This window comes from Rutidosis leptorrhynchoides, chromosome 6 (assembly GCF_046630445.1).
Source record: "Rutidosis leptorrhynchoides isolate AG116_Rl617_1_P2 chromosome 6, CSIRO_AGI_Rlap_v1, whole genome shotgun sequence".
Classification (NCBI taxonomy): domain Eukaryota; kingdom Viridiplantae; phylum Streptophyta; class Magnoliopsida; order Asterales; family Asteraceae; genus Rutidosis; species Rutidosis leptorrhynchoides.
Genome location: NC_092338.1, coordinates 339,537,252 through 339,552,909, shown reverse-complemented (window position 1 = coordinate 339,552,909; position 15,658 = coordinate 339,537,252). Strand labels below are relative to the sequence as shown.

The following is a 15,658-nucleotide window of genomic DNA, read 5'->3' as shown; positions in this document are numbered from 1 at the left end:
ACTTATTTGATAATTAATTAATGTTACTAGTTAAAATGAAATTTTATGTAGTATTAGTATACTTTCTTTAGTAAATATATCTGTATATATATATATATATATATATATATATATATATATATATATATATATATATATATATATATATATATATATATATATATATATATATCTTTTGTTTTGTGAAATTATCAATTGTAGTAATACTAATTTAAGGATAATAATAATACTGGTAATAGTAATTTTTGTAAAAAATAATGATAAAGTAAAAATAATAGTTTTAGCAAAAATAGCATTTTCAATAGTAATGGTAAGTTTAATAATAATTATCATTTTTAAATAGAAATTTTTAGTGTTCATAACTAATAATACTAATAATATTCCTAATCGTATCTAATAGTCTAATAATGATAATAAATAATAACTTTTATAGATATACCCATTTTAGTAATAATAATAATAATTAATAATAATTATAATAATACTTTTAATAATAATAATAATAATAATAATAATAATAATAATCATAATAATAATAATAATAATAATAGTAATAATAATAATAATAATACTTATATGAAAATAGTTATACCTAAAAAAAAATAAGTTTGTCACAGGCATGGTTCGAACCCACGACCCTTCAAATAACAAACTCCCACTGAACCATGGAACCACTCGATACATTCTTGTAATACTTCGCAAGTTAAAGTATTTAACCTATACTAAGAGTTTAGCATTTTCTTAGTAACACCATCAACATTATCTTCATAAAACCCATCCATCATAATCATCGTTCCCATGAAATCATCTACTCATGTCACCAGAAATTCGAATAGCAGTAATCGGTAATGGAATTTTAATAGGTACCATTTCCAACACGAGGATCTTACTCGTTTACTATTGGCCCGTCCCAACAATACATCCCCATTACTAAAAATAGGCCCAAGTTAAATTTGCTAGAAGTAATCGGCCCAATTAGATATCTAGTGCACGGTCCAAGATTTTAAATCACAACCCAATACTTTAAATAAAATCACAGCCCAAGTACATTATCTTTGTAACTTGCACAGTTCGATTGATAAGAATTCAGCATAGCAACCCTACCACTTACTAGTGGGTTAATAGAATATTAATTTACTTGATCAATTTTGATGGCTCATCACTATTATATGATCATTCATCATCATTATTTATTAAGATGTCGTTCACCATTATATTAAACACGTAAAGCTGCAGCAGCATTGTTTTCGTGGGTTTCATTAAAGAAGGTGGTGATTATGTTCCGGGGATGAAGTGGTGTTGGCGGAGAATGAAGCCGGTGGTGTGGTGGTCGTGGCTCTTGGTTGTAACAAAAAACAGAATGAGAGATAGAAAAAGAGTAGCAACGTATTGTAGGTGTTAGTAGATGAAAGGGTGTGTAGTCGATGTGACCCGAAAAATAGAAAAAAAATAAGAGAGAGAGAGAGAGAAGAATTAAGAGAGAGAGAGAGAGAGAGAAAGAGAAGAAAGGGAGGTGGCGGTTTATGGTGGTTATTCAGGGTTTACCAAATTGGGAACAGAAAACAGAAGTAATAGGCCGAGAATGGTGGTTATTCGGTTGAAGTAGAATCAGGAACAGAAAGGAACGTGCCGCAACAGTAGTGGTTGTTAACAAAAAGAAACATGTAGCATTAAACTTGAATATTTCACAGTAGCGAAAGAATAGCAGTGAGGGTTTGTTATGGGTTGTTTCTTTGGACTGAAACAAAAAATCATATCAAGCAGGTATCGATTTAGCAAGAGTGGTGGTTTGGATGATCAATTAAGACAGTGATCGGTGGTGATCGGTTTATGAGTTTAATTGAACAAGAAAAACAAGTAGAGGTGTAAAAGGTGACATGGTTGTGAGTTTGGTGGTTATACGAAACAGAATATATATAAAAATATGATAGTTTTTGATCAAAGAAATGAAGTAGGATTACGGTATCAACATTGGTGTTTGAGATGGGTTGTAGTGTGAGTCGAATAGGATACAGAAGTAGTTGTATATATATGTATATATATGAAGTTGTTTTAGTAGGAAGAAGAAAAGGTCCAAAAGCAAACAGTAGCATAGTGTTTTTATTTAATTCTCGTGAAATTAATTTGGGTGTATGCTACCGACATTTTTCCCGGATAATATATTATGTCCATTGCTAAACAGTTACGGAATAAAAAGTGTTCCTAAAAATCCCAATTTTTTTATATTAATTATATTTAATTATTTCACTCATTACCTGTTTGAAACCTGATCAAAAAGGTTCAATAATTATTTATTTTATGTTCCAATTTATATGTACGGAGTACTAATATTTAAACTTTAAAAGGTAAAAATATTTTTAACAAATCTAAAATCCTCGTAATCGATTTACCGTTCAACTTTTATTTCAATCCTTCATGAACACGTACAATATCTATATTAAAACTAACAAAACATCAACCGAGTGTTACCGACATTTGCCAATTAAGCTCGTAATCATTCATTTTCCATTTACTCTCTCTCTATATATATAATCAGTTTTAAATAACAAGTTTTATCACATAAATATATTATATATTTTTAAAAAAATATTATTTTATATATTTTCAAGTAGTATTTATATACACACACATATATATATGTATCTATTTACAAATAGTTATTCATGAATCGTCGAGAATAGTCGAAGGTCAATTGAATATAGGAAACAGTTCAAACTTTTTGAGACTCAACCTTACAGACTTTGCTTATTGTGTCAAGAATACTAAATCTTATCGAGAGTTTGGTTTAAAATTAGTCGAAATTTTCCGGGTCGTGACAGTACCTACCCGTTAAAGAAATTTCGTCCCGAAATTTGATCGAGGTCGTCATGGCTAACAATAAAAATGTTTTCATGACAAATATGAGTTGATGAATAGAGTTTTATCATCATTCAGTAATATTGATAAAACAATTTGATTACGTGAAGAGTATAAGTGAAGCTTTCGCAAAAGAATGAATTGACTAAAAGTAGATTCGTTTTAACCGATGATGTAGTTATGATTGATTTTTGGAATTCATGGGATTTAAAGAAAATCTTCGTAATAAGATTTGGTTGTTCGGTGATTAAGGAAATTAGGATCCACTTTACATGCGATCATCTGTTTTGATTGCTCTGTCGGATATCTTTCTATAAATCCACTCCCGTCGTTTCTTTACAACTCACACCTTCTATTCTCTCTCCCTCAATTCATACCTTAAAGCATTTTTCAATATGCTCCATCCAGTTCTGATTCTTGATATACTCTTTACTTTTATATCTATCATTCTTCTTTTTCATCTACCACCGGAGGAAGCTACCTTCTTCTACCATTACTTTGGGGTTAAACGTGTTTTTCATTCTCCCGTGTCTTTATATTGCTATACGCATTGATATACACGGTTTGTAGTTTCGGGGTTGTTATCGGGCTTTATATTCTCCATTATATTTAGGAGCTTCATGCTTTCATTTTCTCTTCCCGTCCGCGAGTCAAGCGAATAATGGTCCGGAATTCGTAGGTATGGAGTTTCGAATGATTATAATGTTCTAAGCAGGAAGGAACATGATAGCACAATTTGATTTTCTAATTTATCAAAATCACTGAGGATAGAACTATCAAGAATATGCTTTCTTGATATGTTCAGAAGTTAAGCAGAATGACAGAGTTCTGTAACATGGCACATGATGACGTTATGATCTGTGAATCATCACGTTCCATTAGAAACTCAGCATGACTTACTGTAATATAATCACGTTGGCCAAGCGCCATTATATTATACTAACTCATGCTTCAATTCCCAACACTTCTCTAGGAAATCATTCATAATTCAAACTCGAATTTTAAAGAAATTTAGAAACTGAAATAGTTTCCTTTATGACGTAACACGAATAGCACGAAGAGATAGATAATTTCGAATAAATATATTTATGAAGGTATCTTCAGAAATATCTAAGATATTTATAACTAAAGATACGATGATATCTTAGAATTTAAAAATATTTAAGATCAGAAGATGATGAAGAAATTCGTTCGCAAGGATTTAGACTAATTAAGGAGCTAGAGATTTCGTCAGATACTGAATCGTCTGGATTCGTTAAGTACAGGTTTAATCCTAGTGATTTGTCTACAGACTCCTTCATGGTGTGCTCAATCCGATTTTCAGTACCAAATTTTCTATCGAGCGTTCCTAACACTTCATTCTTTATCATCAACTTTTGGCCATTAAGACCATCTACAACATGCTACTTCGTCAGCATTTTCAAAGTTAACGGATTTGGGTCATCGGTTATTAAACCGAGGTGGTTTCAGGAGAATTGTGTTTTTAAATGATTAAACGTTGATGGTAATATGGTGGAATATAAAAGGTTCACCGGTAACAATAAAGAGTACGCATATATATCAAGGTTATAATAAGGTTGTTTCGGATGAAAAGTCAGAGTTGACTTGCTGGAGCTGTGACAAAATTTTCTACTTTGAAAGAGATTACCAAATTATTTTGGGTAATAGTAACACTAAAGGAATTAGCACAGCTACGTGTTAAACGTTTACTCAGTTTCTGAGAGTTTTTCAGATGCATAACTATATGCATCAATCTTTTCTTTTGTAGATGAGGTGTGCCTGGTTCATCCTCTCGATCGAGGTGTTTTCAAGAATCATGAAAGATTTGAACATGGATTGGAATCGTCAAGATTCAAATGAGGTTTAAGATGAAATCAAGTGGCAAACTTGAAGAATGGTTTAGTTTCATATGTTATAATTAATATTTTAAATTCATTTTTAATTGTTCAATGTTGATAGTCCAATAATCGATTTATATATATATATATATATAATCTTAGAATTATCCCACGACGTATTGTATACGTATTGTCTTTGCATCAACCCAGAGACGTATTGTAGACGTATTGTCTTAGAATTAACTAAAACGTATTATGTACGTATTGTCTTAGGATTTATCAAAACATATTGTATAATTATTGTGTTAAGATGTACCAAATATTCGAATTAATAAATACGTATCATGACCCGTGTACAACTTATTGTCTCAGAATTAATCCGACGTATTGTGTACATGTGTCCTGATTTATCCGACGATATGTAAAGTACGTAAAATAAATAACAGTATTTAAATGACGGTAAATAAAATTGCGAGAATATAAATTGCGATAATTAAATTGCGATAAATAAAATGTAACCAGTTAGCTAGGAACAGTTAGCGTGGATTCTTAACAAAATTCTTTATAATTAATTTGTTTGTTTCTAACAAATTTTATTTGTCTAATGTTTTCTTCATTATGCCACTTGTTGTATTCTGATAGGTCAAAATTCAAATATGAAATTGAATGAAAATGATTATTCTGCGGTGATCGGATTCGTATCTTTGTGGATGTAAGTAGGATAGTAAATGACTGTTGAATCGAATTTGAAGAATGTACAGTGTAACTTATTAATGTGAAACCCAAATACTCCTCGGGTATTACCTACTCGTTAAAATATTTTCACCATTAACAGTTTGTACGAAAGAACTTTTAATTACAATCTTTATGAAAATATCCATACATATATATTTTCTTCTGATGTAATCATGGATTTAATGAGTCAATAAGATATTAAACTCATTTGATTTATCGTTAGTACTAGATTACATAATCTCTAAAACTTTAGATATTACATAATCACCATGTCGAGCGAAGATAATCGATGTAGAACGATATGTAGAACGAAGATAAAGTAGATAGAACGATACGTAGAACGATGATTATGCTCGAGATACAGAATGAGATGTTGAGGCTTGTGTTGTTGATGGTACAGCTGTTGATACTGGTGGTACTGTTGGTGCCGGTGATGTTGCTGAAGCTGGTAAGTTTTGCACCATATTCTCCAAAGCTACTACTCGAGCGCGAAGCTCGTTTACTTCTTCTATTACACCGGGGTGACTGTCAGTTCGGACGAGCGGATAAATAAGATTTAGAATTTGGTATAGTATATGATCGTGACAAGATACTCGGGAAATGAGAGAGAAAATGGTGTTTCAGACAGGTTCACCGGTAAGTGCTTCAGGTTCTTCGCCGAGAGGTGAATTCGGTTGATGAAAAGGATCACCTTCTTCGTGTCTCCATTAGTTAAGTCGACTACGAACCCATCAGATGAATTGGGGATGGATGACTGGGTGATTCATTCTGGTGACACTGCTTTCGGAGCTTAGGTGAAACTCCATATCGGAATCCGAAGGACTAGAACTAGTGGTGAGTTCCATTTCGTACGATTAGATAAAGGGTTTTCGATATGAAATGATTTTCGGATATCGGATGATATTCTAATTACATAGAATACCTATACATAGTACAGGAGATCCCGTAGATTACGGAGGGAATTAAGGAAACGTGTCAGACAAGACTTAATGTGATGGGGTGTGAATTTGTCTGTACACCGTCTATGCAATAATTGCAATAAGACGCGTCGAGACTGAAAATGACAAGTAGATATTTTTTTGACAAATGGTGGTAAGCAAACACTTTTAACATGCAGACCAGGTTCAAGTCTAGACTCATTAACATAACCTAACAACTACTAGGTCGAAGTCCAGACTCATTAATGCATCCTAACAACTACTAGTTAGACACACTAATGCAAGACCTGGTTCGCTATGACCACCGCTCTGATACCATCTGTAGTAACCCGTCCTAATCCTCCTGAACGGAGTCATCAACATTTGGTCCCATTGCGATGATCGACTCCAAGTAATGTCCTTAAATTGAGCAAATGCACAGCGGAAGACTTAATTCGTACCTGAGAATAAACATGCTTTAAAGTGTCAACCAAAAGGTTGGTGAGTTCATAGGTTTATCATAACAATCATTTCAATATGTTAATAGACCACAAGATTTCTGTTTATAAACATAATACACTCGCAAGTGTATGTAAAGCATTCTAAGTGGTTGAGCACTTGGTAACCATACTTAACTATTAATCAATGTCGCATATTCCCTTTATTATGAAATCTCACTACACTGTACCAAGTGTAGCCTACAAAACGAAGTACTGTGCAACCGTTGAATACTGGTCGCCCAGTTCGGTTGGGGTTGTCAGACCCGATAGATCTATCAACAGGATTCGCGTTTACAATACCCCATGTAAATAGTAGTTACCAAGCTACAGGGAAGTATGCCAGTGGTACAACTCAACGTAGAATGTATTTTAAGTACTTGTGTCTATTTCGTAAAGCATTTATAAAAGCAGCGCATGTATTCTCAGCCCAAAAATAAATATTGCAAAAGCAATTAAAAAGGGAGCAAATGAAACTCACCATACTGGATTTTGTAGTAAAAATACATAGAACGACATTGAACAAGTGTAGGGTTGGTCTCAGATTCACGAACCTATATCATTTGTATATATATTAAAATATATAATCGTAATCGAACAAGTGTATATCTATTATTTTACGTATTAAGATTAATGTTCTTATATATATAAAATTCTATTTATACTTACTTTACATTATGATACTTATTTGATAATTAATTAATGTTACTAGTTAAAATGAAATTTTATGTAGTATTAGTATACTTTCTTTAGTAAATATATCTGTATTTATATATATATATATATATATATATATATATATATATCGTTTGTTTTGTGAAATTATCAATTGTAGTAATACTAATTTAAGGATAATAATAATACTGGTAATAGTAATTTTTGTATAAAATAATGATAAAGTAAAAATAATAGTTTTAGAAAAAATAGCATTTTCAATAGTAATGGTAATTTTAATAATAATTATCATTTTTAAATAGAAATTTTTAGTGTTCATAACTAATAATACTAATAATATTCCTAATCGTATCCAATAGTCTAATAATGATAATAAGTAATAACTTTTATAGATATACCCATTTTAGTAACAATAATAATAATAATAATTATAATAATACTTTTAATAATAATAATAATAATAATAATAATAATAATAATAATAATAATAATAATAATAATAATAATAATAATACTTATATGAAAATAGTTATACCTAAAAAAAATAAGTTTGTCACAGGCATGGTTCGAACCCACGACCCTTCAAATAACAAACTCCCACTGAACCATGGAACCACTCGATACATTCTTGTAATACTTCGCAAGTTAAAGTATTTAACCTATACTAAGAGTTTAGCATTTTCTTAGTTACACCATCAACATTATCTTCATAAAACCCATCCATCATAATCATCGTTCCCATGATATCATCTACTCATGTCACCAGAAATTCGAATAGCAGTAATCGGTAGTGGAATTTTAACATGTACCATTTCCAACACGAGGATCTTACTCATTTACTATTGGCCCGTCCCAACAATACATCCCCATTACTAAAAACAGGCCCAAGTTAAATTTGCTAGAAGTAATCGGCCCAATTAGATATCTAGTGCACGGTCCAAGATTTTAAATCACAACCCAATACTTTAAATAAAATCACAGCCCAAGTACATTATCTTTGTAACTTGCACAGTTCGATTGATAAGAATTCAGCATAGCAACCCTACCACTTACTAGTGGGTTAATAGAATATTAATTTACTTGATCAATTTTGATGGCTCATCACTATTATATGATAATTCATCATCATTATTTATTAAGATGTCGTTCACCATTATATTAAACACGTAAAGCTGCAGCAGCATTGTTTTCGTGGGTTTCATTAAAGAAGGTGGTGATTATGTTCAGGGGATGAAGTGGTGTTGGCGGAGAATGAAGCCGGTGGTGTGGTGGTCGTGGCTCTTGGTTGTAACAAAAAACAGAATGAGAGATAGAAAAAGAGTAGCAACGTATTGTAGGTGTTAGTAGATGAAAGGGTGTGTAGTCGATGTGACCCGAAAAATAGAAAAAAAATAAGAGAGAGAGAGAGAAGAATTAAGAGAGAGAGAGAGAAGAAAGGGAGGTGGTGGTTTATGGTGGTTATTCAGGGTTTATCAAATTAGGAACAGAAAATAGAAGTAATAGGCCGAGAATGGTGGTTATTCGGTTGAAGTAGAATCAGGAACAGAAAGGAGCGGGCCGCAACAGTAGTGGTTGTTAACAAAAAGAAACATGTAGCATTAAACTTGAATATTTCACAGTAGCGAAAGAATAGCAGTGAGGGTTTGTTATGGGTTGTTTCTTTGGACTGAAATAGAAAATCATATCAAGCAGGTATCGATTTAGCAAGAGTGGTGGTTTGGATGATCAATTAAGATAGTGATCGGTGGTGATCGGTTTATGAGTTTAATTGAACAAGAAAAACAAGTAGAGGTGTAAAAGGTGACATGGTTGTGAGTTTGGTGGTTATACGAAACAGAATATATATAAAAATATGATAGTTTTTGATCAAAGAAATGAAGTAGGATTACGGTATCAACATTGGTGTTTGAGATGGGTTGTAGTGTGAGTCGAATAGGATACAGAAGTAGTTGTATATATATGTATATATATAAGAAGTTGTTTTAGTAGGAAGAAGAAAAGGTCCAAAAGCAAACAGTAGCATAGTGTTTTTATTTAATTCTCGTGAAATTAATTTGGGTGTATGCTACCGATATTTTTCCCGGATAATATATTGTGTCCATTGCTAAACAGTTACGGAATAAAAAGTGTTCCTAAAAATCCCAATTTTTTTAGATTAATTATATTTAATTATTTCACTCATTACCTGTTTGAAACCTGATAAAAAAGGTTCAATAATTATTTATTTTATGTTTCAATTTATATGTACGGAGTACTAATATTTAAACTTTAAAAGGTAAAAATATTTTTAACAAATCTAAAATCCTCGTAATCGATTTACCTTTCAACTTTTATTTCAATCCTTCATGAACACGTACAATATCTATATTAAAACTAACAAAACATCAACCGAGTGTTACCGACATTTGCCAATTAAGCTCGTAATCATTCATTTTCCATTTACTCTTTCTCTATATACATAATCAGTTTTAAATAACAAGTTTTATCACATAAATATATTATATATTTTTAAACAAATATTATTTTATATATTTTCAAGTAGTATTTATATACACATTTATATACACACATATATATATGTATCTATTTACAAATAGTTGTTCGTGAATCATCGAGAATAGTCGAAGGTCAATTGAATATAGGAAACAGTTCAAAATTTTTGAGACTCAACCTTACAGACTTTGCTTATTATGTCAAGAATACTAAATCGTATCGAGAGTTTGGTTTAAAATTAGTCGAAATTTTCCGGGTCGTGACACAAAATGTACAATTCATCCGCATTAAAGATGACTAGTTTTATCAAAATCTTGGTTTTATAGATGTAACGTCATTTCAGTTGTATAAAATATACGATTTAAATATGGGTTGTTTTGTTGATATGTACGAAAATGAATCTTTAGATATGACTAGTCTTGTCAACGTTTCAAGACTAATCTTTAAAGACTTATATATATATATATATATATATATATATATATATATATATATATATATATATATATATATATATATATATATATATATATATATATATATATATATATATATATATCAACGTTTCAAGGATACAAACATCCACACCACAATTATTTTCTCTTATAACTATTAATTCTTATGTTTTTTAATTAAAAATGTATTATTCTGATGTTCATGGGAGGGGAATCATAACTGGATCTTGTCAAATGGCATATCCACTCCGACCAAAATATCGTCAAGAGTACCCAATGTTTGAGTTTCTCGGCATTGATAGTCTTTTAAAAGACGTCTTTGCTGTTTTTCCTGAACGTGTTCGGGAGTTTTATAGACGTTTTGAATATAGACGTCTTGCAAACATTGAAATGGTACGTTTCACCCTTGGTGGCCAAGGTTATGTTTGGGAGCCGGAAATCATAAAAAATGCATTCGGTCTCCCAACCAATGGTATCAAATTTTACTGTAACACATTTGAAACTAATGATGATCGTGTTTCTAAAGAGTATACAGGTGTAGACATAAACGACGTTATAGAAAGTGTCGTTAGAGATGACGAACTTCAGGGATGTAGAAATGCAAGAATGATTGCAGGTTATCAACTCAACGACCGTGCCAGAAAAATTTATAAAGCTGTCCGTAGCAACATAACTTGTCGAGGACCTCCAGTATTTGTTGATGAAGTGATGGTTTTGGAGGCACTTATTGTTTTTTGGATCATGAATGGTACACATTTTGATGTTGGAAACATCATTCTTAACCGGATGCAGGACTGTATAGAATCGCCCTATCATCCTATACCTTATGGAATGTTGCTTACAAAACTATTTAATTATCTTAACCTACCAGAATATGGTGAACCTCAAACCATACCTAGGGCTAAAATGTGGTAACTAGTCAAATAATGTTATGCTTGTAACTCTATGTGTGTTTGTTTGGTTATCCGATATGAAATAAATCGTTATTTGTGACAATACTCTTATTAGCCGAAAACATTATATTGAAAAGTAGAACTAAGAATAAACAAACTTGTTTTTCCATTTGATAGTTAATAATAAGTAACTATAAATATTTGATAATTATGGTAAAAATAATAGTTGAGTACCCTATAGCTTAGTAAAAATAATTGAGAAGACATATGTGAACAGTGACGGTCATGAACTTTTTTTATTATTTTGTCTATAATCGTTTGAATATCAATTGTACGACAATTTTGCTTAAAAATTGAGTTGTCAATATCAATTTTACGACACTTTCGCTTAAAAGGTGAGTTGTCAATATCAATTGTACGACACTTTCGCTTTAAATGTGAGTTGTCATTATCAATTGTACGACATATTCGCTTAAAAGTTCAGTTGTCAATATCAATTGTACAACACTTTCGCTTTAAAGTTGAGGTGTCAATATCAATTGTATGACATTTAGGCTTGTACACATTAGTTGTCATTTTTTTCAAATTACTTATCTTGAAATGTATAAATAACAACATTTGTTAAGATGAAATGACCAACTTAAAACATAAAACCCACATTATGTTGTCCCACAGAATGTTGTCCCACTTGATTTTTCAAAGAAGCTACTTCCAGCTTTGTCTTATATAAATCTTGCTCTAAACTAAAAGTACGACCTATAAACAACTGAGTGTAAAATTCTTGGTACATCAACGGGGTAAATTTTGTGGGAACATCAACAGACGGTGGGGGTTTGTTATGCATAGACGGATCAAACACATGCGAAAGAGGAGGGTTATTAAACCGGCGACGGGGTGGATGATGATCAACAACCCCAAAAGATTCCATACTACACAACCACCAATCAGTGTTTGCCTCTGCTGTAGTTGGTTTTAGTGTTGCACGCGGAATTTCGTCCTAAAAAAAGTTGTTAATCAATACAATTATTTCCATCAAATATAATATTAATAATGACTAAAACACTCTAAAAAGACTTACATCTAAAAAGGGTCCAAGGAACTTTTTATGTTGGTTAGGACCAAATGACAAGTTTGATATGCATTGCACACCACGTGGTAAAATACTCTTATCTTTTATAAAATATTTTTGGGACAACGGAAATGCCTCAAATATCCAAATCTGCACAAATCAAAAATTAAATATAAAAATATAAAACTACAACATAAATATAAATATATTTATTTAAATACATATAACTAAATTTAATATTTATTTAATATATATTTAAAATATATGTTTTTTTCTTATAGATATACATATAAATATATTTATTTAAATACATATAACTGATTGCAGCTTCTTTGTCCGAATATTGGCGTGAGACTATAGCAGATTAATTTACTAACCTGAAACGCCCAAATAAATCCCGCAAGACTATAACTTATTTTTTTACATTTCGGTGTTGCGAGATGTTTTTCTCGACTTTTTGGTACGACGTCCTTTAATTTCCCATGTGTATGTATCCAAAAATGTGTACCCCAAGGATAAGAGTTCCACTCTTGCAAAGATTCAACTAACCCTTATCACTCCCCACCCCCAAAAAAATATAATGTAACATCATCAACAAACAAACACGAACTGCATCTTCGGGGGTTAGTTTTTAAAAAAAATCATCCCCATAAAACAATAGCGACAACTCTTCAAGGTTGATGTTACCAATTTTAACATGTGAAAAAACTCTCTGACGAAATGGTAATACCTTAGGCTTTAAGGGTCTCCATTTTTCTTCACCAAAACGGAATCCCGTTATAAGGCAAAACTCCTTCGCTCCAAACTTCACCCGAAATCCCCCAACATCATAAATCAATGAATCAACTAAAGGATCATGGTTAGCCTTTAAAGGTACTTGCATTTGAAGTATTAAATGAATCAACGCACCTTCGTTCGTATCAAGTCGTAGACTCAACCAACTACCGAAAAATGTGCGCCTCAATAAATCTAACGCGGACGTCCCGTTTAACCTCTTGTTAATCACAGAAATAAGTCCCATCTTATTCCTCACTGTGACATTAGCATAATATCTCTACCTTCAAAAAAAGATTCTTTCAAAACAATTAACGTCAAATTTTTTTTAACTAAACATACATGTTAAAATTTCTTATACCACACTTCGATCGAAGTTTAGGTCAGATGCTGCTGATGCTGCTGCTTTGTTTTTTCCTTTTTGTTAGCCATTTCCAAAAGACTACAATGAAACAAAAATAACTATTGTTAAAGTAGTAATAACATAAACATAGCCAAATTAAAATAATCAATAAAACATTTAAAAAAATAAAGATGATAAGTGGTATTAGGAATCTTGAGTTTAATATGTGTGAATCTAACGAGTGGTCTTGGATGAAAAGGTGAGGCAGTCATGTTATACGGCTTGTCAACAAAGATGATCATTTTTGGAATGTCATTTTTGTTTATCCAACAAGCGATTAAATTAGACGTAAACAAACCTCATATGTGTGTATGATTTCATAATTGAAATGACGCTATATCAGACAATGGGACTAATCAGGATTAAATAGTCTCAAATAGTCTGATGAGAACATGACATGTAGGATGTGTTTCAAACACTATAAGAAAGGATATAGTTATCTTTTACTATAGCATTTGATAATAAACTATATGTTACTACTAGTAAAATGTTGACTTTAACATTTTAATTTGATAGATATAATAGCATATTGCTTTCTTTATTATTCAAATTCCCTGACTATAATTGAATATCAAGAAACATGATTCAGGGTTATAAAATTACCCAAAATTCCAAAAATGAGATAGATAGAGTTCTTGGTTTTGCAATTAACAAAGGTACAATAATGTATGCAGAAGCTATATTTTGCTTTTTGCATGACAATATCAAGTTGTGCTTTTGACTGTATGATTACCTTACTATCCCTATTTGCTTTATATACAGCTATTGTATAGGCAGTGATCTTATAGAAAGTGATTCCAAAGTCACTTTTGACTGTTTTGAGGAAGCTTTATGGTCAAAACCCCTCCTAAGACTCTTTTTTATGGTAATGGGGTGATGGGGATGATGGGGTTTTTGTGGGGTATAGTGCTGATGTGGCAATGTGATGGGGGTGATGGGGTGATGGATTTTGTAATGGTAGGCGTGATGGGGGTGTGATGGGGGTTGTTAGTCCCACATTTTTAATTAATTTATTTATTTTTGTTTGAGTTTTTATAATAATAATAATAATTATTAGTATTATTATTAATATTAATATTATTTATTATTATTATTTCGTATTATTAATTATAATAATTATCACAGACAATATTCATTTTTTTAACAGAACTTTTATTAAACACAAACAAACACGGTTACAAGTTTTTTTTTGAAAACTAAACATCCAACACAAATACAACAATAATTAAGTTAAACATTTAGAAATCGTCCGAATCACCAGAAGAGTAGAACTTGCCATCCGTGCCGTACTGTGGCCCGCTTGGTACATAGTCCTCTTCATCAGAGGGATCAATGTACCCCATCTCAATCGGATACTCGATGTACAGCTTGATTGACTCGTTGCGAGTCACAGCTCGACCCACAAGCATACACCAGTCGTCTTCTTCTTTAAGAGGAGTGGTTGGAACATTGGGTTCCTTGAAGAACCAGACTTATGAGAATACAAGAGGTATCTCATCCTTGAGGAAATCAAGCAGATTGGACAGTGGATGATTACGAACATTCAAGCGGTACTCCCTTTGTTCAGCATTGACGGTGGTGGAGTAATTCCTGACTTGAGGGTCGAATTGTCCACCGTAGTTCACTTACACCAAAACATGAATTTGACTCATTTTGAAGTAGTAGATAAGTTTTAAAGTATGTGTGGTTTGATGAGAAATAATGGCTTCTATTTATAGAGGTAGAAGGTAGTAGGTAGTTGTGGCAATAAACACGTTTGTTGAATACAACTATTAATATACAACTTTTAATAAAGCAAATCTGATTCAAGTCAAAGAATCTCTATCTTCATCAGCTTTAATTAAAGAATCTCTGTCTTCATCAGCTTTAGTCAGGGAATCTCTGTTACATACAGCTTTAATTAAAGTTGCTATGCTATGTCACATCATCTCAGTTTTCCGAAAGCATCTTTGCTCACTTATGAATAAAATTAAAGCTAACGATTAAAATTTATTCAAATTAAAGATAACGATTACAAATTATTCAAATTACTGAAACTAAACACAAATCAAAC

The 15,658-nt window shown here is 31.6% G+C and overlaps 1 protein-coding gene across 1 annotated transcript; it reads right to left on the bottom strand.

The window, feature by feature from the left end:
- Nucleotides 1-11,999: 11,999 nt before the first annotated feature.
- Nucleotides 12,000-13,449, bottom strand: LOC139854751 (uncharacterized). The gene is made up of 4 exons (XM_071844035.1): nt 13,116-13,449; nt 12,806-12,978; nt 12,438-12,578; nt 12,000-12,356 (listed from the first exon to the last, which is right to left on the bottom strand). Exons 1-4 carry the CDS (start codon nt 13,447-13,449, stop codon nt 12,000-12,002), a joined length of 1,005 nt encoding a protein of 334 aa, XP_071700136.1.
- Nucleotides 13,450-15,658: the final 2,209 nt, after the last annotated feature.